The sequence below is a fragment of the Strix aluco genome, chromosome 7 (genome assembly GCF_031877795.1).
Source record: "Strix aluco isolate bStrAlu1 chromosome 7, bStrAlu1.hap1, whole genome shotgun sequence".
Taxonomy (NCBI): domain Eukaryota; kingdom Metazoa; phylum Chordata; class Aves; order Strigiformes; family Strigidae; genus Strix; species Strix aluco.
Window position 1 is genome coordinate 27,363,483 of NC_133937.1, and position 25,169 is coordinate 27,388,651.

General features: G+C 40.8%; 1 protein-coding gene across 6 annotated transcripts in view; it reads right to left on the bottom strand.

Annotated features, from left to right (window-relative positions):
- NT5C2 (5'-nucleotidase, cytosolic II) overlaps positions 1 to 25,169 on the bottom strand; it is a 62,587-nt gene that overhangs the window by 30,053 nt on the left and 7,365 nt on the right. For 2 of the 6 annotated variants that reach the window (XM_074831183.1, XM_074831184.1), the window contains exons 2-3: positions 11,650 to 11,770; positions 378 to 451 (exon numbers count right to left, since the gene is read on the bottom strand). In XM_074831183.1, coding sequence (XP_074687284.1) covers positions 378 to 451; positions 11,650 to 11,750 — 175 coding nt within the window. In that variant the 5' untranslated portion in view covers positions 11,751 to 11,770. Of the gene's footprint in view, positions 1 to 377; positions 452 to 1,878; positions 2,009 to 7,699; positions 7,777 to 11,649; positions 11,771 to 25,169 lie in introns of those variants that run through there. The other 4 variants (XM_074831188.1, XM_074831187.1, XM_074831185.1 and 1 more) reach the window with 4 other exon arrangements.

Sequence of the window (25,169 nt, forward strand, 5' to 3'; positions counted from 1 at the left end):
GGACACAGGAAAACCTGCTGGCTAAAGGTTTAGCCCACTTTATGCACCAGGGATGAAAGAAATCACCTCGTTATAGAAAGCCAAGCTTGCCCCAGGGGCAATATCAAAATATAGTGGAATCTAAGGAAGCAATTAGACTTATTAAGCTTTGGTTTCCTTAACTCCTATAATCACTAGTACAGCAACATGACTTGCGACCAAATACAGCTTGCAGATAATAAATTTAAGGGAAACACTTAAAATGAAAGTGCAATGAATAGTGAACAATATACCTGCTAATAGAAGAAGCACCTGCTAACTGAAGTAGCCCTCTTGTTTGCTCAACAAGAAGCAATATTCCAAACTAAGTCAGTGACAAAAAAAATTAAGATACTCACCAGCAAGTGTATAATCCATATCAAAACCAAAGCACTTTATCTTCTCCATGGCTAAACTTCTGTTTACAAAGACCCTGTAAAGAGAAAAGAAATAAAGACATAGGTATGATCATTTTCAAAACAAACATGTTTGAGAACAAACACATTCTGCCAGCTGCCAGGATGTCTGGCTCTCCTAGGTCAAAATCAGAAAATATACCTGAAAACTGAGGCATGTTTCATTTTTTGCCATGAGCTGTCCTGAAGCAAAGCCATGACTTTGCAGGTTATTCTAATTATTGGTATGCTGTCTAAAGACATACACGCATGCATGCACACACACACAGAGCTTTGCATGTGACCTGCAAAAATTCCTAAGAATAGAAGTGCAAAATCTCCTGAAGCAGAATTCAGAGTTCAAATGAGAGGAAAATGGAAGCACAGGGTGGGAAGCAATACACTTTGCTTGATTTAAACAAATTATTACAAAGAGGTAACAAGGAAAGGAAAAGAAAATAACATTTCTGTGAATAAACTCACAGCATTTGATCCCTCTTTGGAACTATACGTGGAAATTCAAAGCAAACCTAAACAGATCCATTTCCACATTTACACCAATAGCATTAAAAGCATTTAATAAAGCTCTGAAAAACAGCAACTGAGATGAATTTTCATCCACAAGAATATGTTATTTCTATTGTGAAAATTTTTACTTATAACTCCCCTGCAACTTCTCAACAAAAATGTTATTTTCTAAATTCCACTTTTACTATTAATGCTTATTGCAGTAAGAATCTAAGCTGGATAGTTCCATACTGCCCTTTTTGATGATAACACTTTAATACACCATATTCAATTTAGTTTAAGTAAATAACATGGTAAAGAAATAGGTCAGAGAATACAACAAAAGCTTTTCTTGCTTCCTGTTCCAACTACTACAGTAACTAAGCTGCTTATGTTTCCCCAGAACTTTAAACCATATAGTAAATCTGTAATTCAACAGGACTTCTCCCCACCGTCTGTCTTATCTGAACCTAAAGAATGAGAATCAGAACTCAGCTGTGGGATGGAAGCTGAGCTTCTCAACACCGATCTTGGACAGAAATCCCATGCACTGCTCGAGCTATGATGTCGAGACAAAATTCTCCTGTATGAGAAAAGTCCCAGAGCCTTCACCTGTACTCTGATTTCAGCATGTGAAAATTCTCCAAATATTTAGTAAGTGCATTGCCCTCAGCAGAGTAATTATCCTCTTAAAAACTGAAATCAGCAGCACTTCTGTGTAGGAGGAGTGGCACAGGGACAGCAATACAGCAATGGAGACGGCAAGTGTAAAACCAAGCACTCATACGTTCTGAAAAGCTGAAAGAAACCACTGGGAGATTGTGCTCCACACACACGTTCTGGGCAGGTGGTCGGCGTAACGTGCCCATTTAACTGCCCATGTCAATCTGCCGCAGCTCAAATTTTAACAGCAAACTGCTAACATCAAACTATCACACTTCTATGCAAGTCGTCTTACCTCATCTCTCACCGATGTGCTCCTTGTTTAGTTCGCAGCAGTCTGATTCATCTACTTGTCTGAATCATATTACACAATTCCTTTAAAGCTTCCCTAGTACCGATGCAATTTTACTTGGATCTGATTTGACTTCAGAAGATCATTATGTCTGAACCAAGCCTTAAAGTACTGTATATCTTCTTGGACAGTGTTCTAGAAAACACATCTGTGGCTAATTTAACCAGTCACTGGATATCGTTGTTGTTCCACACAAATCCACTTGGAATACAGTTTCTCTGGCAATAGTATACTTTCCCCCTAACCTTGCACACTCTCTCTGGGAGTCACAGTTTCCTGGCAAAGTGCCTGCCTTTGACAATGGGGCTTGTCACTAAGGGGCCTCAGAGGTTATAGATGACGCTCTTTTCTGACAGATTTATGTATTACCTAAACAAGACAACGTGATGGGAAAAAACCTGGAAACTGGTAAAGAAATGCCTTTTGGAAATATGAGATGCGATCGTAAATCACTAAAATTCACTCCTGAAATAGCTGGCTTTTGAGTAGGTGGAGCAAATTACCCAAATCTGCAGTTTGAGTCTGTGTTTGTCTTTTAACATCAAGATAGCTCCGTTTTACAAGAGGCCAACACGAAAAGCTATTTGGTACTAAACGCAGTCTCATACTTTGTATAATGAAGATGACTACGTTCTGTTGCTGCTGATGTGAGGAAGCATTATTTAATTAGCTCATTCAAGGACACGATGTCTGATCTCATGTTTGTGCAGTTTGTTTCTGAAAGTGGAGAGCTTTAACAAGGAATAACATACCCCTGGGAGACACTAGCAACATTTTTTGTCCAACCTGTGGAGTCCAATTTTGTTCTGACCTTTAGGCTTAGCCTCTGGAGCATAGTTTTTTGTCCTTCCGAGCAGCACAGGAATAGGAAAGGAAATTTAAAGAAGCTCAGAAGAGCATTTCAGAATTGCAACATTTGGGAGCAGTTTCCCAAATGAGGACAAAAACCAAGCACTAAGACGGAGCTGAATGCGCTTATAAAAAGCATAATACGACAGTGCCTGTGAAAGGCAAAAACAAGGGAGCTGTGACCCAAGAGATCTCTTCCAGTCCAGCCTGCCTATGTTTAGATGATGACGACACCAAACTGACCAAAAACCGTGGAAAGATCTCTAAGCCTCTGACATTTTGTCATCGCTTGCTTTCAGAGTATTTACAAACTGAACCCTGGGACTTAAAAAAAAAAAACAGCACATGTTGATACTGAAGATCTGGAAAAGTTTACTAAAGACAATGAAACAAACAACCTCTATTAGCATATTTTTGTTCCAAAATAAGTCTTATGACTAAAACATGAAAATTACTATACCAGCCCTCTCTTGGTAACAGCTGGTGAAGATCTCTTTCTCCATCAACTCGTAAATATTGCCTATGACCTAGAAACTGTATGTGGCAGAGTCTAATCATGCCCCACCAGTGCACAGGACCTAGCAGATTTCAAGGCATCCCACTGGTTGATTTGACGTGATAATTACTTCACCCACCAGTGCTGGAGTGAAACAGAACAAATATTTAAAAAAGCTAAAGAAGGCTATTACACAACATGTTCAGAACAGGAAATGAGAACACTTTAATCAATTTAAACTTGGATATGCCTTGACAGATTAAATGGCAGACTAAACAGTGACAAAAAGACCTGGAACCAATTTCACTTCTCTTGCGAAGGCCCAGTCAGATAATGGGTTATTTTGTTGGCACTCAGGACCTCAACTTTAAATCTTGATAAAGGAAGACATCTCACATGCACGGTGTCCCCCTAGACACAAGGGACTAAGTAGATACTTACAAATATTTACTCCCAGAAGATGACCAGCTTAATTCAGAGGGTTTACTCAAACTAGTAGATATCTGCAGTATCCTTGAAACTAAAGATAAAAGGTGAGATTAAATCACCATGACAGTTTCTGGGAAGAGCCAGGTGCTTCTCAGAAGCTGCAGACTTAGCCCTTTTCAAAGCTGTGCTTAGATCCTAATTGAAGGTATGCTCAGCCTGATTTCAAGAATACCTGTCAAATACGTGTGGTGGCTACAAAAATGTAACATCTCCACAGAAGACATGGTATAGAGAAATGACAAGAGTTGTTTTTAATGACTATAAAGCAAAACCAACACTAAGAACCCTAACCACCTGAGAGAAAAGATCCTCTGGTCTCTTAAGGAAAGAGTAACAAGTTTTTTACAGCTCATCTAGATAAACAAAAATCAAAGAAGCTTCCAGATTACAAACAGTCAAGACAAAGTCAGAATAAGGGGAAAAATAAAATCCCCCAACATTCTTAGGCAGGGAAGTTTTAATCTAGAATAATTTTTCCACTTGCCAGGATCAGAAGAAATCACACTCTTCTTTCCCCTGATTTCGGTTTTTTTCCATTCAGAAAATAATTGTTTTAACTAGGAGCACTGAAGTTAAAAGTTAAACTGATCTATAAATTTAACAGCACTGGGCAGTAAGACAAATCAAACTGCAGGCATAGCATGTGAACACCCTCTTCATTCCCTGTGCCAAGAGGCAGAGGTGGGTATTGCCTAAACCCAACTCCCCAACTCCCCAACTGTCTGCAACCAGAGCATCTCCTTAAATAGGACACTGGCTTTCTCTTGCCTTCATCTTTCCTTCCTGATGAAAACCCAAGCTTTATATTTCTGCTTTGAGGAATATCCCTGTGAACCTCCCACAGTTATGCACTCCCTGTGCAGTGTGGCTGGAGGGGTCCAAGGTGTTGGTGCTTGTGGGGAAGACGGTTGAGGGACCATATCCAGCCCCATCGACTCCCTGAGCCAGCACACAGCAGAGCTGGGAGTGAGGAGGTAGCAGCCTGGACGTGGGGTGCCTTAGCCTGGCCCAGATCCACACCTTCAGAAAAACGGACTTGAGGAGCTGTTTAAGGGAAACCATGAAAAACATTTCCTCCCTAATGAGTTCTTCCTCAAAAGATCAAACCCTTCAGCTTGGCCACAGCAGAAGGCTCTCAATGATGACAGTATTTATTTTCTTTTTGAGCCCTACGAATTGTGCTGGATAAGAGAAAAATGTGTTGTATTGCAAGGAAGAAAGAACTGCTGAGCATGCATAAAGGGAGTCACAGAGCCCTGATATCCTCAATACTGCAATTCACAGTCATTTATATTTGTACAAGAGAACTGATCTCCGTTTTGTTACTGTTCTTGCCAATCAATTCCGAGGCAGGAACCTAAATCCCAACTCTTCTCGAGTAACACAGGAGAGGAGCGAATGCAGAGAGGGAGAAATGTTTTTATTTTATTTGTGCAAAATCTCAAAAGCATTCTGTGCCCTGAATGAAATTTGCATGTATAATATTCTTGTAACATGACCAACAAAACAAACAAAACGCACAGAATTATACAACTAGGGAGGAACTTGGCACATGGCTCACAATTCCTCATAGCGAGAAAATGAAAATGAACAGTGTGAGGTGAGGTTTCTGGAACAGAGCACTTTTATAATGATTTTCCAAACGTGTCTAGAAATACCTTGCAGCAAGAAGCATTCTTTGTCAGGAGAGTATGTTTCACAAGAAATTAAATAAATACAAAGAAACTTGCAACAGTGCTGAGTGGAACGGCAAATACAGTGGGACATGGCTAAGCATGACCTACATGCATGTTTAAAAAAGACTGTGGTGGACAGTTGGGCTTGAGCCAGCCACGAAACAGGGACTAACCAGCCAAAAGGCTCAGATTCCTGCCTCCTCAAAGTTTAGGCACTTTGGTTAATCTTCACTTTATGGACAAGTGCCATGTTTTAATAAGCTAGAAGAGTTAAAAAGAAATAAGAGGGAACTAAATGGATTAGCTTTTAAGAGCCTTCCACATCCAAGTTGCCAATGGCCTCTTTAAAAAGGCTAATGATGAAAAAAAAAATAAATCCCACTACTCTTATGACAACTGGATGTTCTCAGTATTACTAGCTAGTCCCCAGATGTTGTGTGATTAGGGAAGATGTCTCACTACATGACATTATAGTTCTGGTTACAGGTGACTTCCACCCCTGAGCAGTGAACTCAGATGAATCCCTCACTGACCTTACTTACCTGGCACAAATCATGTTAGCAACCTGAGGATACTAACATACATCAAAATGTCTTGCCTTTGGGTGCTGGATGCTTTGGTACCTGTCTTATAGGGGATAAGAAATAAACTGCTTTAAACTACTTAAACCAATGTAATCATTCTTTTGCTGAGTCTTGCCTCTTTAGGCAAGTAATGACCATTCCATATATTATTATTTATCATACCATTTTGGCCTTTTTTTTACGATGTTAGATTTTCAGAGTTCCATTTCATTCCTTCTTCAACTGAAAAGGAACATTCTGACAGATCAGTATGTTTGTAATTGTATTTAGAGATAGTGTTTGTGCTCAAGATTACTTTAGGCCAATGAAACACTATTAGATAGGGGAGACAGAAGAAGGGCATCAAAACTTCCTGGTCATTTCTGGTAACATTTCCAACATAGTGCCCCACCATTTCACAAGACTAACCGTCCTTGCACAATTACAGTGACATAAAACTGGAAAATCAGGTTACGACTGGAGCTTAAAAGTCTCACGAGGCTGCATCTAGAAACATGACTACGAGCACTTCCCTATGAAATCTAGCAGGAATCAGATGGAAGGAGATAGCCTTGGCCATTTCTGTTTCCATTGTTTGGGTTTTCTTCCCAGGCAACAGCAAAGTGCCAAGAAGCTCACATATGGATTCCATCCCAAAATAACACCCGTCTGCTCTGTGAAACTATTAAAGCTAGGGATCATGGGACATTTTCAATGTAATTTCTTTATTATTAATTTGGCAAGTGTTCTGCTTTCTCATAAGCTCGCCCATTCTGCCGCCTTAACACTCCTTCTCCCTCCTCTCTCCAATGTCCGAAGCACTAAAGCAAAATAAATACAGAGAGCCACATGCTGTCCTTCGCTACACACATGCCACCACACGAGTCCAAGGAGGCTGCACAAAGACATATGAGGACAGAACATAGCCAGCAATGCCTATAGAGTTACCTCATTTACAGTTACATGAAAATACCACCCATCACCTATCCAAACATGTCTGATGAAAAGAGCATTTTCAGACTGGTAAAGATTTTTTTCTCATTTGCCACCTCAATGAACTGATCATTTTAAAGAGACTTTATATATAGCTACCCAAATAGATTAACAGTTTCAAGCCTCATAGTCTAGTTTATATATAATATTTCTACCTGTTTGCAGTCACTGACTGCAGTATCAATAAAGTGAAGAAACAAGATTACCAGTGAATAGCCTAGAGTTTACAATTTCGAACAAACTAAAATACATCTTTAACCCTAAAAATTAAAAAAAGAAATTGGTTGGGTTTTTTTTCCTTTGTTGTTATTAAAGTAGATACCATTTTTTGTAGCCAGTATCTCAGAGTATATTAACAGCTTAAATCACTTAACTCATATTACCACCATAAGATGCCTTGAAAGCAAACTGAAGCACAAAAATATGAAGCAAATTATTCAATAGTCTATGACCAGTCAGCAGGAGAATTAGGATTAGGAATCACGATGCCACATCCCCTGTGCTAGCCAGTAAGAAAACAGAGCAAGAAAACAAAACTAAAACAACAACAGAAACCCCATGTTCAGGATGACAAGTCTCAAATTACTCTGATGCAAAATGATAAAAACATCCCAAATTCTGTATGTTTAACAAAAAGGCCATCTTAGCCTTATTACCCTGCTAAGCCAAAACCACAGAATAAAATTAAATGCAAATACCTGTTTCCTGGATCTTGGTAACTGTCAGTAACAAGAGTGGATGGAACACCAACTTTTTCCATTATTTGCTTTAACTAGATGTGGTTGCTATTTAAACCCTAAAGAGCTATGTGAGATAATCCAGAGGGTGCCTAGAAGTGCTCACTCCAAGTTAAAAAATAGACACTAGGGCAATTTGGTGGCTCAGAGTCAACCTAGTTCTTGCCTAATTACAATCACGTTAAATGACAGTACTCCTCCAGAACAAATGACCTAGTGATTATCCTCTACCCGGAAAAGTCAACAAGCAGTGCATGAGGGAGGTGGCTTCACAACCACACACACTAAGGAAAAGCCACCTAACAGCTACATATCCATTTTATTTCCGCATTAAAATGTATGTTGCCAATAGCACAGTAATGCAGTATCCTCTTACCAGTGACCTCTGCTAGAGAATGAATAACATCTAGCTTGTATATTAATTCATCTTTAGACCTCACCTCCAACAGGCGCCAACAATGTTGTATAACGAGGTTTGTGGCTGATAGTAACACTAGCTAACTGAAAGTCTTTAGTTAAAGTCATCAGAAATACCCTGAAGATAAAACTCCACCACTTCTCCTCCCCTACAGAATTTTCTGATACTTGATGTTGCTTTTATGGCCCTTGAACTCTACAGCATAGCATACGTGTTCATATTCACAAGCTTTGCTTACTTCACAAATAACCTTGATACTCTTAATTTCTTAAGCGGCTATACAAACTGATCAAAACACCAAGCAGGGAGGAAAACAGCTATGAGAAGAAAACAGCTATAAATATTTGATTTTGAACATTCTTGCCTATGGCATTCAGACATGATTATGATATAGTCATCATACTATGAGTCAGTATGCATTATACCAGTTAAACCAGTCTCAACTGGGATTTTTGCCAACGATATTGTATGTTGAACATCCATCCATCACGTATGATACAACAAGAAGTGCAACACCTGAAAAAACACATTCCTAGTATGAATGACCACTGTAAAATATGATTATTAGAGTGGCATCTTCAGAGCTCATTTTTTATAAAGCTTTTTAGAAGTTTCATGCCCATGAAAACATTAATTTTATTTTTTAAGGTAAATTGTTTTGCTTGGATTGGAAACTTTCCCCCTTATTTTATGCTGCTTCAACATTTACAATTCAAGCATATAAAATCTGCCACGGTTCATGAAAACCAGAAAGTTAAATCAATTGGTCTAGATATCTCCACTGATATTTAAGTAAGCATGAAGTAAACAAACAGCAAAACAAGTTTTTAGAATTTCACACTTCAAAAAACCAAGCATTACTAGCAGCATTTGGAAAACTTTGAGCCCAACTGGGCTTCTGACATCGGTATCAAAAGCTAGCCCCAGTTATGCTCATCTGCAGATGTGGCCCAGCCGTCAAGCTCCTCCAGCCTTCCAGATTGGGGCCATAAAATCACTGGGACCAGCTTTAAGGCAAAAAAATTTAATAGCTTTAAATTCAATGTTATTTTTTATCGGTTTTGTTTCTAAGTCACTTTAGATTCACGTTTTCACAGTTCTTTAGCTGCTCGAGGGAGAAGAAAAAGACAGAAAAAGAGAGACTGAAACAGAAAGAAAAACAGAGAAAGAAGAAGGACGAGAAAGAAAAGAATCTTGACAATGAATGTCTTGTCTTTTATATCTCTCTTTTTCGTAAAATTGACAGTGCTTCAGCAATATCCAAGAGTCAGAGCATACTTGGACTTCACTGAAACAAATTTACATCCTAGAACTGATGACTGTGACCAGCACACACATTCTACATCTGAACAATTATTAAAATACTAAAAAATGTAATATAAAACAAGGGGAAATAACTTCAGTCCCACTCTATCATGTTAAGTTTGCACTTATCTTTCAAGTAACATCACATCTGTTAGCACCAAGATCACAAAAAATACCAGAAATAGAAATCTGACAACACTGCCTCTGGAATGAGGTTGTTTCAGATTCTTACAATACTGGATTGTCAAAATAACTCCCATGAAACTAGTACACCAAAGCCATTAATAGCACAGATTTATACTACAGTCTTGGCATCAGGTTCTCTCATTCTCTCCCGTTCCCTCCCTCTCTCTTATTCCCTCCATCTCTCTTTTAAAAAGAGGATAGTAATTTCAAAACAAAAATATGTCTCTCAATATATTTCCAGTGTTGTGCTTTCCATGAAAATCTGAAGTGCTAGCAACATTTCTGCTCAATATACTTTGAAAAAGACATTTCTAAACAGGGGTACTTAAACTGTACCACAGACTAATTTTGGACTACCAGATCCCAGCTTCCAGTGGGAAACCCTCCTTTATATGAGTGTACTCCCGTCTTCCATACGGAAATTCTTTCTGAAAGTAAAGATTTCTTACATGAGTAAGGGTAAACATGATGAGGACTTGAATGTGTGAGCTCTTAAGGACAAGTACTGCTTCCTCTGGATCTTGTACAACACTTAGCAGACTGTCAGCACCTAACCATAACAAATGTTGAGGAAATACTTAGCAAAAAAAAATAAACAGGCCTGACTTCATTTTCATCAGTCTAAATCAGGAGTATCACAACTAAAGTCATAGATAAAATTATGACACAAAGGTAAACCTGTCAATGACTTCAACAAGGTGAAGATTCTTTGCTAGGGAATGGTATAAAATCCCTCTCTTTTCATGTGCTATATATAGTTACATCCATTAGACGTTTCCATATCTGACAAACCACCTGACACAGAGAGACTCAAATAATGCCACCACTTAAGACATGTGCCCAAACATATTCACTGGAAATTGGAAAGCTTCAGAAATGCATCACAGGATCCATTACTTAGCCTTAGATATTGCAACTTGCACAACCTGGCCTATCATATGATGCTAAGGCGTTTTTCTCTAATTAGATTCCATTTGGAGAATCAAAAGATATCTAACACTTCCAAAACACTTCCTCAGAAATATCACCGTATATGAATCACAAACGCAACATGGCATTTAAGCATGAGGTTGGGAAACTTGACTTCTTTTTCTGTTTCTATATCAGACATACGTCTTCCCAGCTCCTGCTGAATATACTCTGATCATCATACTGCATGACTTCTCAAATTAAACAAGCTAAACTTTGAAGATACACCTCCCACAAACAGAATACTGACAATTACTCGATGCTGTTGTTTTTATCTCCGTAACGGTTCAGACATCTGATAAGGATACAGATTGCATCCACCTTTTATGTTTTATGCCTGGAACCTTGGGAGCTGTGGGCTAAATTCTTGGCTGAACCAAACGTCCAATGTGATCTTGTGAAAACAATCTAGAGCCTGTACTTTGATTCCCAAACTATAAAATGAGAGTGATAACATTTCTTTTATTCTGTACTCTATCTTGTTTATTTAGACTGTTAATTGTTTTAAGCAAAGATGGTTTTAGGCACACCTATCACAGAAAAAGAGGCTGAGATCTTGCCTAGTGCTTCTACATGCCCCTGTGATTCACACAGTTAATCATACTAGGTATAATTCTCAAACACTTAATTTCTGATCCCATTTGATTTCTTCCTTATTCATATTTGTGCATCCCAGTGTCTACAGCTATGCTCTCCCAGTGTGCACTGCAATACTATAACAGTTCTGCCACTGAGTATTTCTTGACTTGAAAGCTTCCATCCCAAAATCTAACTTTAATTAATCTTTCAACAACATTAAGAAAGCATACTCTCCCTCGCTTTAGTACACATATCTCAACTCTACTGTTTGGAAATTCCTGCAGGCCAATACTGTGCTATCTTCTAAGTTCTCCTGCACTAACACTTCTGCAAGGAAGGTGAGAATGACCTTTTTGTTTTACTAATAAGCAAAAACCAAGAAATGTGTGTTTCATGCTTAGTTTGTTTCCCTCTGTCTCAGCACTTTAGCTTTGGAGTTACATGAACAACTTACCGGTGATAGGCTTCCCGGCGGTACTTTTTCAGAGCATGCCCATCCATGTTTGCAGGGAGATCTGCTGCATTCTGGAGTCGGTCGCTCCATGAGGTTGTCATCTTCAAATGCTTATTTATTTCTGAAAGAGGCAGAAGAGAAAAGCTTGCTCAAGTTCAAGGTTTATTTCACCAGAAAGTTGTCTGTTTCCTGATACGAAGAGATGCCACCCAGGAAGTTTTGCAAAGTACCCAGTAGAACGATCTGAGTTTGCAGGTCAAGTTAAGATGCTTTCCTCTGAAATGTTTGATGAGATAAGGTGTTAAAACAGAGAGCTGGGAAGGCTTTTCCACATGGCTGGAACTGTAAAAACATTCCTATCCATTGTGGTGAAAATGTATTTAGAAACAGGGACCTTGTTTTCATTGCTGAAAAGGGGTATTTTTTGACCCTAGAATTGCTAATGTGCATTAGCTGTAAGTGACGGAAAACTTACCCTTTATACACAAGATAAATTACACAGGGTAAACCCTACAAACCCCGGTGGGAGTGACCTTGCCGCTTTTACCACACAGTAAAAATAAAGAGCCTTGTCCCTGGCCATTTGATCTCTAAGCAAAGACAAAGCTTGGAACTGATGCTAAATTAGCAGAAACAACTGGAAGGAAAGTAGAAAGATGATCTTTTGTCCTCTGCAGGTCAGCCACATTCAGACAGAGCAAGAACGCACTGCAAACCTGTAACACTAGCAATGCAAGCATTCACCAGCAGATCTTCACAAACATTTGCACCCCTCCACAAGTACTGGTTGCCAAAACCAAACCACCGGACAGTCCTTCTTGTCAGGAAGGTCCTGCAGTGAGAAAACAGGGGTACCTTTCCCAATTGTGTTATAAGCACACTGGGGCAATCCTGTTTGCCCCCTCCTCCAGCCAGACGCATGTCCTGCTGCATCCCTGGCACCAGGAGGGATAATGATCTAGCCCCAGGGTGAGTCAGTTCAGCCCACCAGTCCAAGTCCTCACCCATCAAAACTAACTGACTAAAAGCAAACAAAAAGTGAGTAGTTCTCCACTGGTCAGCAGGCTGAACCCAGCTCAACCTGCCACAACACTACCCTTAGAGATGGTGCAAAGAACGGGGTGGGAGACACATCCCACAGTTATACCAAATTAGGTATAACATGAAACCACATTCATTTGTAACCCACACAACTGCTGGACCGCAGGGCTTGGCTTACTTGCTCTTCCTTGAAAGAAACAAAACCAGCCACAAGCTACATGAGTAATGACAGAGCAACCATTTCTAGACACCTTTAAAATATGACTGCCCTCATTTTACAGAAGGGAAGCTATATGATTTCAGCAAAGTAAAGAGTAGAGTGAGTGTCCAAACCAGCATTAGAAGTCATGGTGCTTTTGGCGGTCACACACACGTGCTTGCTCTCTTAGAGGAAATCTGCATAATTTTTTAGTTTTAAATTTGAATAAAGAGCAACAGTTGCAATTGTCACAGCATTTGTTAGTCTATTTACCTACTAGTTGTTGGTCATAACAATCAAACAGACGGCAAACAGCTTGTCTGTAGAAAATATGTTCCTCCCTCCCCCAGCATTCTCTGCTTGTCTCCCACCAAGGTTTACAAATGCATCTTCTACCACATCCTAAAGGTCACCAAATATAGGCCCTGGCAGGCAGCCCAAGGGACCACATGCCAGAGCTGAGAGTTCTCCCCCCCCAAATTCCCTGCAACACACCCAGGAGAGGAGGTCACCGCAGCGAGAGGGCGACGGGCCATTCCAGCCAGCCGCAACTTCCACAACAGGGCATGCAGGGAGAAGCAGCTTCTAAAATAGCCCAGGCCACAGCCACCAAAGGCTTATAAATAATTACCAGCTATTTAAGCCGTGCCCAAAGGCAGATGGAAGGCGGCACAGGGCATAGAACTAAACAGCCCTGTTCCACTTCAAAGGCAGGGCACTGCCTGCAGCTACGCTCCTCTGGGCAGTAAGGGCTGTAGCAGTCCTTGGGAGAGGGGCAGTGCCCATGCAAGAGTGACAGACTCCAGGTCAGCAGCCAAGAGACATGCAGCACAGTGAGGGATCTGGTACGACTCCAAGACTGCAAACTACAGAAAGGGCTTGTGTCCCCAGAGGGTGGAAAAGCATCGACCCCATGGATATTTCAAGATGGTCCAGACCATCACCACCTTGGTCTTACCTGGAGCTATTTTAAAGCTACTAAGTTACAGATCCAAAAGACATATAAATTTAAGGCCTCTAAAAGGCATGTTAAATAGCTCTGAAAAAACTGTTGCATGGCTGGTCTTATGACTCTTAGACAGCTCTGGGTTTAGGTCTTCCAGCTGAAACAAGTCCAAATCCAAGCTTCCTGCCATTTAGAAGGGCTACAGAGCCCTTGCTATGTGTCTGCTTACCCAGCCAGACACATAGCAAGATTCAAAGATTTACACCCACAGCCAAAGCCAGAGACTTTCAGTTCTGCCAGCCTCTTCTTCCCACTTCATCTGCTTCTCATCACCAGCACACCACATCAGAGATGCTGACACAGGTACTAGGATAGGACTGCTCCCAATGGCCATCCATGCCAGACATCTGATAGTTCACCAGTAGTATCCTACAAAATACCCTAAAATCCAGATGGCAGAAGAATTTTAGCAGGCTACCTTTAATATCATCCCTTCTAAAATTAGGCATCAGTGAAGCAGTTTGAGCTCCTATGTGATGAAACCCTCCTCTACAGTGGAAGAAACCAGACAGCATCATTTCGTGTGTGCTGGGATTCAAAAAGCTGAGACTTCAGGAAACCACAAAAATCTGAGTTTGCATAATTAAGCAAGAAAGGCCTGAATTATTTTAATGATCCAGCAGTATTTTGCTGTAGCTGTGATGAACAGAGTTCACAGGCAGGACAAGGTTTGTAGACAGAGGCAATATCTTTTATTAGACCAACTGGTATGGCTGGAAAAAATAGACAAGCTCTTGGGCATATAAGCTTGTCTAAGTTTTCAAACTCTGTCAGTTGCTCTAATAAAAGATATTGCCTCTACCTTCAGGCTTTGCCCTGGTTTATTCATTAAAATCTTTCTTTTAATGTTCACACAGCATAAAATAAAAAAATCTTATGCTGAAGTTTTGTATTAGATGAACTCAAAGGCACTTTTACAGCTTAGCAGGCTCCACTGGCCCGGTGACAATAGCTTGTCTGCTCTGAAATAAAACAGTAACAACTGACAAGATATTGTGATGGATGCTCCCTACCCAAAAGTCTTACACAAAAAGTCTTCACAGACTTCAATTAAATTGTTCTGATGCTTCAAAGGTGTAAAAATCAGCCTACCTGCGTGGGTAAGAGACATGGGACCTGATCCCTGAATATAAATTCCTTCTACCAAATAGAGAGAGAAAAGTAAGGACTGAAGCACTCCATACACTTGTAAGCCACTGGAATAAACATCTAAGAGAGCGGGCAGCCAGCCAGGCAAGATTCTCAATTCTGAGCAACTGAAATACGATGCATCTTTCTTTAGTTACAAATCTATTTTTTAAATCAATAATCTGTAAATAGCTTCACATAAAAATAGAAATCTTTACATAGATAAAGCATGTCAGAACACCGCCCTATAATTTACTGCAAACATGCTCCTTGCTAGTGCAGTCTTAATCAAGCACCTGATAGCATTTATGATACACGGTTAATTTTGAAAAAGTATTTAAAATCTCAGCTTCAAAGCTCTGACACAGAGCTACTATCCAGCACATATGCTTTGGTCCAAAAGAACATGAGATATTTAGCACATATTTTGAAATAAGTCCATTTGTTTCTTTTGTCAGATTTTGGCTGATTTCAAGTATTATCCACAGTGTATTTTTTTCAGGTACTCATACATATAAAATAACATGTCCAGAAGCATTCCCCTTCAAGTTTTACTATTATTTTTCTCATCTTTTTTTGGTCAACAAAGTTAGAAATTTCTGCACGTGATAATACTTGATGTGTTCAGGTTAAATGCACTGCCTGGTGTTTTTTTTTCTGAGTTTAACACTTTAGTGATGCAATGCCAAATCAGAGGCACACACACTAAAATGCAGAGATGAACAAAATAGCAGAGACAATCCCACTTCTTCCATGATATTCTCCGAGAGCTTATATAGCAGAAAACAAAAGCGTACTCATGCTAATTTGCCATGCACTACATCTGCCTCTCCTCACACGTTCTGCTTCAAGAATCATTAATACCTTGTCAGTACGACCCACACATGTACATGCACAGTGGAAAGTGAACAGAGAGAAAAATCATCACACCTAACGTTAGCTACTTAAAAGGTCTGTGTCTCATCGGAGGCTGTGGGTGTACAGACAAGTCTTGTGGTGCCCTTGCCAAGCCTAGCGCAGTTCCTGGCTCCCCACTGCAACACTGCTCCATCTCAAGGGTCCTTGTGGGGTCTCAGCAAGGGAGGAATGAACTATGTTAAAATCCTGAGAAAGGGAAAAAAACAAAGGGAGCAGGATTGAGGTTGGCTTGTTCAAGATTCATATCAAATTCCTGGTCCAGGTCATGGCATGGCCTCACAAACAGGGCTGGGGAGGAGAAAAGCAGTTTTTCCTGCAGCTGAGAGTACTGTCCATGTAAGGGTTGTTAAGAAAAGTGAGTGACTCACTTTCCAGGAGCATCTCTCTCCCTCCACTGAGGGCAGAAGTAGCTTGCACCTAGTTTAGGCTAGACACTTGGGACAGCTAGCATCAGAGGAGGTGAAATCCACTCAGGTTAGCATCATATCCTCTGGAGCACCTGACATCCTGGGATAGACTGCAGAAAGTGGCCAGGACTGTGACATCCCCCTCAACAGCATCTCCTACTGCCACTGTGCAATCAGGGGCTGGGCAGGCTTCTGGCCTCACCCAGAAGGGCAGCTCTTACACCTGTGATCACAAAGCACTTCACAAACTCTGGTTCACGTAATACGTTTAGGGGCAGCAAAAGGTGCTGTCCCTGTTTTGTCAGCTAAGGATAGTGAGGCACAGGGAAGGTAATAAACGCAGAGCTAGTGGGAATCAAATACAGAAGTCCTAATTCCTCAGTCCCTGTGCTAAAAACCAGTCTGAGTTCCTGCCACTGTCAGGATGAATCACAAAGATACACTGCATCTTCCTTGTGCAGCATATTTTAACACAAATTCAAATTTCAATACTTAGCATCAACTGGCAGACACTGACAGGTCAGCTAAAAAGTATATTAAATATAATTGCGTGCTTAACATTGCCAGCTTCGTAAATATAAGCATGTCTTGATCTATATGCCCTGCTTGAAACTGCACAGTAGTCATACCTAGACTGATACATCCTTAGCAAGCTCAAATCTCTACACATTCCTAAATATGCCTGACTTCTGCTCCCTATTCAAACCCTGCATTGACTCTTGGCTCTCTCATGTTGCACCCACACTTCCAAACTGTTTACTTGTTTGTTGCACAACCATTTCAGTCTCCTCTTCAACACCGCCACTCAGGCACTATGCCTGACCTCACCCGCCATGCCCACAGAGAAGCTCTTTGCAAAGGCAATGAATCAGTTCACATATAAATACCAATAGTTACTCCCCTTTCCCTAACGTACCAGCCTGGCCCTTCAATGACTGGAACAGTCCTTTCTGTGCAGGCTCCCATCTCAGCCAACTCAATTCAGTTGGGGACTAGCTGAGCAGCCGGAGGCCCCACTAGCAGTGTTGAGAAGGGAAAAGCCCTCAAACACTCCACGAACCTGATGGGTCACAAACTCACTGAAGGAATGTGACATACAAGAGGCAAAGATATCTTTGGGGTGCTAGAAGACAAGGTGACATAGAATTTCTAGAACTAAAGATGCCAACTAATGAGAAAAAAAAATCTGTTAAGTGGCATTTCTGAAGCCCAGAACTATTCATGTGAGCTAAATACCGAAATCTCTGCTCACGCTCTGCTCATGCTGCAGAGAAAATGGGTGGGGGACTCCCCAGTCCACATTTTAATGTTCCTGATAACTCAGAACTACAGGTCTCAGATGAACAGAAGACACTATGATGACAGAATCCAGGAATACCAACAAAACACACTGGAAAACAGGACAAACTGCTCCTTGAGCTCCTACCAGTAGAAGATAATAAAGAAGAAAAGTCGTGTGATAAACCAACTTGCAAAATTTGGTGGAGGTCCCACCTTTGGAGAGCTAAGGACTATAAAAAGGAGATTTTCTAAAAAGAAATCCTCACAAAAGAGCAGAGGCACTACTGAACAGAGATGAAGAATAATGCAGAAGGGGTAGAATTCTTCAAGAAATGTCTCTAGTTTGCATTTTAAAAAAAGGATGATAGTCTGTTAATCCCTCGATGATAATAAAGCATATCCCATTCAATTTGCTACCAACAAGAATGTTAAACAATACACAGAGATGAACATGGTTAACCAGCCAGTCTGATAAAGTCTCCCCAGGAATCTTAAAATAATTAGTTGCATGTATTTTAGGCTACATCAGCTTTACCTAATGGCAAACCTAAGAAATGCACTGCAAATGACAACACTGGATTCACTTAATGACAAATTAGAAGACAAATATATAACCAGTCTTGGTCAAGGTATCAGTTACACTAGGTATCTAGATCACGTCTATAAATTCTTGAAGACTGATAACTACCTGTACTCATGCGTGAACAAGCCCTAAAGCAGTAGGCTTCTGACTCACTCCAAGCCACAGGCATTGCACGCACACCAAATGACACTCCGATCTTATTCTGAATTGCAGCCTTACACACCAGCTTTGTTAGTTCACACAGTTCCTCTCCTCTCCCCCACAGCTCTGGGAGGACAATTCAAACCACTCTATTTTACTGCCAATGCGTCTGCTTAATAGCCAATAGCAAATTGTTTCCAAAAGGTGTTTTCAATTAGTGATGCTTTTGGAAAATTAATATGTCCATGACTTGAGACCTCTGGCAAAACTGGAAAGCCCAGTTTCCAAATATAAGCAGTGAAGCTTGTAAATGACCTAAACCAGAAAACTGACTTTTTGTTTCCTCCTTGTGCCTAAAATTAAGTTCTTCACTTGAAGAACTTCGACTTCTGGGTGGCTGCCTCTCTTGACAGCAAGGCTTCAGGTTCATGACGACAGGAAGGACAAAATATGCTCTTCCTATTAGAATATTAAATTACTTCCAAGAGACACTTCAAAGTGTACTCTCAGCTCATGATAATTAATACTTGAGATTGGCTTTAAGCAGGATAATTCTGTATGCCCATTACAGGGTATTAAAGTGGTAGAGATCTGCTGTTAAGAACCTGTTACAGTTACCCACAGACACATGTATCGAGATCACAGCGGATCCCACTTGTGGTATACAAAGACCCACTGGATTACATTAGATTGGTAACACTCTCTTCACTACATAGATTGTATTAACCCTCCCACCTCCAAGCTTGCAATCTCCCAATGCTGGCTTTGAGTCCTCCCGCAGGAAGCAGGTAGTTGTTTCTATTGGGTACCACCACAGTGCTGACATCAATGAAACTGCTTTTTCCAAGAGGATGCTTTTAGTGAAATTGGTAAAGCATTCCCAGTCATACATTTATTTGACTACAGTCTGACTGATAGAAGGTAACTCATGGGTTATTTCTGGATGGGTAAGGTATAAGAAGGGAGAATGCTACTCCTGTGACTTATTACAGGATTTGATTTCATTTCAGGCTGAATTTTCTCTCTGTCATAAAGCCAGATGCTAAAGTAATGTCTATATATCAAAGACATTGTAAAATATATTTAACAAAACCCTGCTTATTTTACATGCATTTTTTTTATCAAACTGTTTCTACTGACAACCATATCCACAGGTTGGCTGCAGAGTGCCTGGAGGTCCAGTAACAATCCAGGACCCAAACACATTAGACACACTAAAAAACACAGACAGGTAAATTTGGAGTTTCTTTGGGTGATCATCCATTTCTACTCAAGGAGTTCTATTCATTCAGGAACTCCAAGGAGCGCTAGTTATTTAAAATATTTTAAGTGCTATTTAATTATCATCAATTTTATGGATAGTTAGAAAGGAATTTGGAAAACTATTAAATCCGCAGTACAACTCTGTGAGGAACAAACCTCAGATCTGACTCTCTGAGTACCATGAAACCATCCATTCTCCTCATTTATCTGTAACTGAGTTTATGGCCTTGAAATGGGAACCACAAATTCTGCAGTGAGCTAATCAGCATATTTTCTAGCTTCCATATAGCTTGTGCTTCTCAATATTTCCTGCATAATTACTGTTTCTGTTGTTTCCAAAATACCACTTCGTATTCAGTTTGTTAGAGGTAATGCTAGTTTGCCACTTCCCTAAGTCTAGTGTGCCCCGTATCGTCCCACCACTAGAAAAAAAGGAGGAGGACCATACTTAAGGAATGTGAGACTTGATCTAGAAGAGCAAGAGCTATGCCACAGAGAAGAATCAGCCAACATGAGCTCTCAAAGAAATGCTGCGACTGCAGGTCAGATATGATCCTTGGATCTACAAAACTACCAAGCAGGACTCCATGTGCCTCTTACTGCTACAAACACTGCTGGAAAACTGTTTTCAGTCAGCTGTCCCTATTCAAGAACAATACTGATTATATTGAGGAACGAATAAAGCTGTGAAAGAGAGTAAGGCTGGAGTGGAAGATTGCCAATTTACAGAGAGTGGCTCTGCAGGTGATTTGAAAATAGTCTAGAAGCATTTATGCACAGGAAAGCAGCGTGACTGTGGAGGGCTCTCAGTCTAGCAATGACAGAACAAGAGCCCATGATTGGAAATTAAATAAATCCACACAAAAAATGTTAACAGAGAGGACAGTTAATTATGAAACAACAAATTTCTGAAGTAGTTTTTCCATCACCAGAGGGCTCTAAATGAAGGGGGGAGAGGGGGTGATGTTTAAGTCAGCTTTTTTTCACAAACTGCAGAAAAGTCAAACAGTCTGAGCTACACAGCAAGGCAGTCAAATTGAGTATCATGTCTCAGGGTGACCCTTCCTCACCTTATAAATCAATGTATCAGTGAGGCTGATACAGAGGCTGAGGCCCAAGCAATATTGTAAAGAAACCTCCAAAGAGAGGTCTCACCTGTAGAGAAGGTAAATGGACAAAACAAAGGCTCTTCTGAGCCAACACCAGTATGAACTGCACACCCTAATGGCCCTGGGAAACTAGTTTTCTTGGGAAAAAGTCTTCAGCAGCCTGCAGCAATCTCTGCTGCAGAGTTTCCCAAACTGCTGTCCAACTGAGCACCTGCCAATGGCAAGCATGGACCTGGCTAAGAAGATGTTTTTCTCACTGCTTTTTGTTTCCAGCTGTTAAATTCCAGTAAGAAACCCATAAGGTAATTCAAATATTTTACTCACTGTTTTTCCTGTAACCATTTACTCTCGTTCACAGGGTCTTGAAGGATTAGAAACTAGAGACGAATTTGATCCCCCTGCTCTGATACAGTCCACCCTAAAGAAAATAATTTAAGAGTTCCTATGTATTTGCTTTAGCTGAAAACCAGGAGGTAAGCTTTGATGCAAATGCCCACCACAACAGGAATTCAATGTTTGACTGCTATCTGCAAATACTAATATCATTGCTAAAAAGATGAAGCATGACAGCATGCTAGCCAAGCTGCAAGTTAACGTAAACAGCACAAAAGGCAGGAATGTCAGCAAGGAAGTGAACGCACTAACTTCTGCAAATCAGAAAGGAAAGACAAGACTCACTTTTCTATTCCAACTCTGTTGTTTTACATCAGAACAACCTGAAGCATCTTTAGCAACAAATAAATTTGCTGGCAAGAATTGACAAATATAACTCCTGGCTACTCAGCTGCCAGAGCATTGTTCCCCCTTCTCAGAGGAGACTGACGGTTTCTTCTGTCCCCTTCAACTCGTTACCTCTAAGTATCACTCTTGGTGTTCAAACCTGTGCGAGGATCTATTACCAGTCCAGGACAGCTGAACAGTTCCCAAAGAGTTACAGTTCCCAAAGAGAGAGAACAAGATGAGACGTGTCATCCCCGGAGAAAGAAACTGGAAAGCCATCCTTCCACATACCAACTTCAAACAAAGGAACAACTGCCACTCTAACCTGCTATTAAGGATTATACAACAGTAGCTCTTTTGGCAGCAGATCACGGTGTTCCAAAACAATGACGCTTTTCATTAGATTCCACTGTGTTTCAGGAAGCAAATGCAGACTTAAGGGGCCTTTCCAGAAGCGCGGTAGCAACCGACAAAGTATTTGAGATGCACAACTCCGATCAGTAGCAAATCATTCTGAAAGCATGCAACTGGATCAGCTTGGATAATGCAAACTGCCAGAAGTCCTCTTTATCTTCTAAACACTGAAGGTGAGGTAGGACATTTTTGCTGGTTTTCCTTACTGACTGTGCTTACTGGTAAAAAACCCTCTTGTCTCTGAAGATCACGTCCCTGCTTCATTAATATTTTATAGAAAAAGCAAAGATACTGAAAGCTTATTCTGGCTTTTTTCTAATCTTTGAAAGTAAAAGGAAGAATAAGGATGACTTTTAGAGACACTTGAACCCTCCTCTATGCTGGATGGGCCTTCTCTACATGTTTATGGGCTACATAAACAGATGTGACAGCAGAACTAGCAGCTGAGCCATCTCTGCAGGCTGGAAACATGACTTCACATCTCCCTCCCGCCTTGGCTGAATGCGGTCCCTGCTCAGCCCCGGTGCGGATAGCCAGCTGGCTAGACAGCATGAGTCCCAGGGCTCTGGACACAACACTTGCCAAGGGACATGCTGCTGAGTAAAGAAGCTGGCATACTCAAACTGAGGAACACTGGCTCCTCCTTCATAAAAAAAGTTACTGAAAGTAAACACTGAGTTCTACAGCTGAAGATGATCCCGTAATTCTGAGAGCTGCTCTGTCAAAACCAGTGAGAACTTTTTTTTTTTTTCCTAAGAGTTTTCTTTTCCAGTGCCATTCCCTTCTCCTCCAACCTTCTTTAAGGCAAAAGCTTACCAAATACTCATATCCTAACTTGGTCTCTCTTCCTTCTGAGATCTTACTTACCAATAGCAGGCAGATCATTAACAAATAAACCCATCTTTCCAAAAGAGTGAGCTGAGGACTATGGAATTAGGTCAGACATGGGAGAGAAAGCCTTAATACCCAGCAAGGCCACAGACTTCATATGCAAAACTCGTCCAATTTTCAACTTGGTGTTTGTCCACAAAGCACAAACAAGGTAAAAAAAATGATACTCCTCAGCTATAAAGGGCACTGTGAAGATAAATGCAGAAAACATTTAGTAAAGAGGATCTTGATTCCCAATTATCCTAACATATATGGCTCCAGACACATACTAGCCTACTACAGATTTCACTGGCTTCCTACTTTTGTCCTTAGTAACGGTTACCCATTTCTCTTCCAAGAAGCCTCTCCTGAGGCTGATCTAACCTTTCAGGTGAGAACGGTAAGAGCCTTCTGCATCCAGGCTCAGCTCATCGAAGTCACTCCTGGGCCAGCTCTAACGCTCTCCTGAAATGCTCACAAAGGCCAGTAAGTACAACTCCCTCCTTCTCTGTGTTCCTCCTAGTTCAGTAACCACAGGTACCCCTCACCTAAGCCACACAGAAATCCTCTTTCTCCCCAAACCAGAGGTTGGACATGGACTTACCACTCATCATGGAGATCAGAAAGGTGCATACCCAAACCCCTTCCTGCACTCTGTTCTTAGCAAGTAGTCCCACACAGCAGCTCCTTGCTGATGAGAAGCAAGCTACACAGACCTACCAACTGAGCAAGCACAAAGATGAAAAAACAGGGAATGTGAAGTCTGGAGGTGTTTTGAAGTACTCTTACGGTGTGAAGTTCCCCTCTGCATAAAAAGAACAATTCATTCCTTTTCTGACCTGTTTTTTAATCAGAGGCAAACATAGTAATTATAGTCTGCCTGATTACAAATGAAATTACAAATCTGTCCTTAGGGCACAACAGTGTCCCCACCTAGATGTTATCGGCCCCCAAATCTCATTTAATCTTGACAGATGTGTAATACTGAGGCACCACTGCAGGAAACTCTACAGGTAAATTAATTTTATGAGTATTTTCTCTGCAGTATTCCCGTGGTCTTCCAAAAGACTGCTAATTCATATAGCATTTCTTAGGCAACGTATGTAACTTAATTCATCAGTAAAATAACTGAACATCTGTGATGACTTAGAGCTTTTGCTAAGTCTCTGGCTTCTCTTTGATAACCTAACTGTCTCAGCTTTATCAAGTGATACCAAAGGCCTACATTATACCGTTTCCAACTGTATCAACTTCTTTTCTTCGGAAATGTTTTACTACCCTGTTCAAGCGAAACACAAACCACCAAGTTCATTGAGGAAAACAAAGTCATCTTTCCATGGTCCCTTCAGCTCACTGTTTTTAAATGTGTTAAATCAATCCTGCTGACACAGGAGACTGTTCTCTAGCAGGAGCAGGACACACATAGCGCTCTCTCTGTACTCGTCTCAGCGTAGACGGTGCTCAGAGGGAACACGGATGAAAAGACAGACATACTCCATCAGCTGTAACCTGGAAGAAACCTGTCAGCCTGAAGGGTGAGAGAACATTAACAAACACCTAAGAAGGCATCGTCAGCAGGTCCCTGTTATCCCAAAACCAGAGGCGAGAGTTTCCAATGCTGAAACTTCCCTCTGGCCAGGACTTCTCTTCAGGGAACCTCGAGTCTCTCGTCGGTGTAGACCTGAAGACTCATTCAATAGCATGGACTGGTGCTCCTGCTGCGGATGAGCAAACAGCTTGAATCCTCTGGGTTCTGAGACACCTTTAAAAATGTTTCTCCCAAGCAGAGTAGTATGACAGCCCTGACTCACTGAGGACTTTTCAGCAGGTTACCTGACCTACTGTATCCACTAAAAAAAACCTGACCACATGCCCAGCCAGCACAAAGCATCCTGTGCAGCCACAGAAATGCCTCCTTCTAATTGCTTTTAAAACAGCAATTGAAAAAAATCCCAGCCTGGCTCTGAGCATCATAACATGGGAAGACAGTTCTCCACATGTCCTAACCTTTCCAATATTTGCTCTTGACCCCACCAGCACACATCGATTTATGAGGACTGAAAGTGCTTTTTATTACCATCTTTGTTAATATCTACTCACCACATGTCTGTGAAGAAAAATGAGTGGTAGATGAGTAAAACACTGTTAGTTTTTCATCATCCGTTCCCTCCTGATTGCTCAAGTTTAGCAAGCAGAGTTTTTTGGCCTTGACTCATAAAACTGCCAATGCAATATTGCAAGACAAGTTAAAATACATGTAAAACAAGAGGTTAAGAACCTACCCAATCTATTATCACATCAAAAAAAAACCTCCAGGAAAGGTTAAATTACAAATGTGTTTTTAACAAACTCTTAGAAACGCTACAGCATTATTTCTCTGCATCAGAAGTGAAAAAGTCCCCAAATTATTGAAGGCTACAAATGGATATTTCATCTCAGA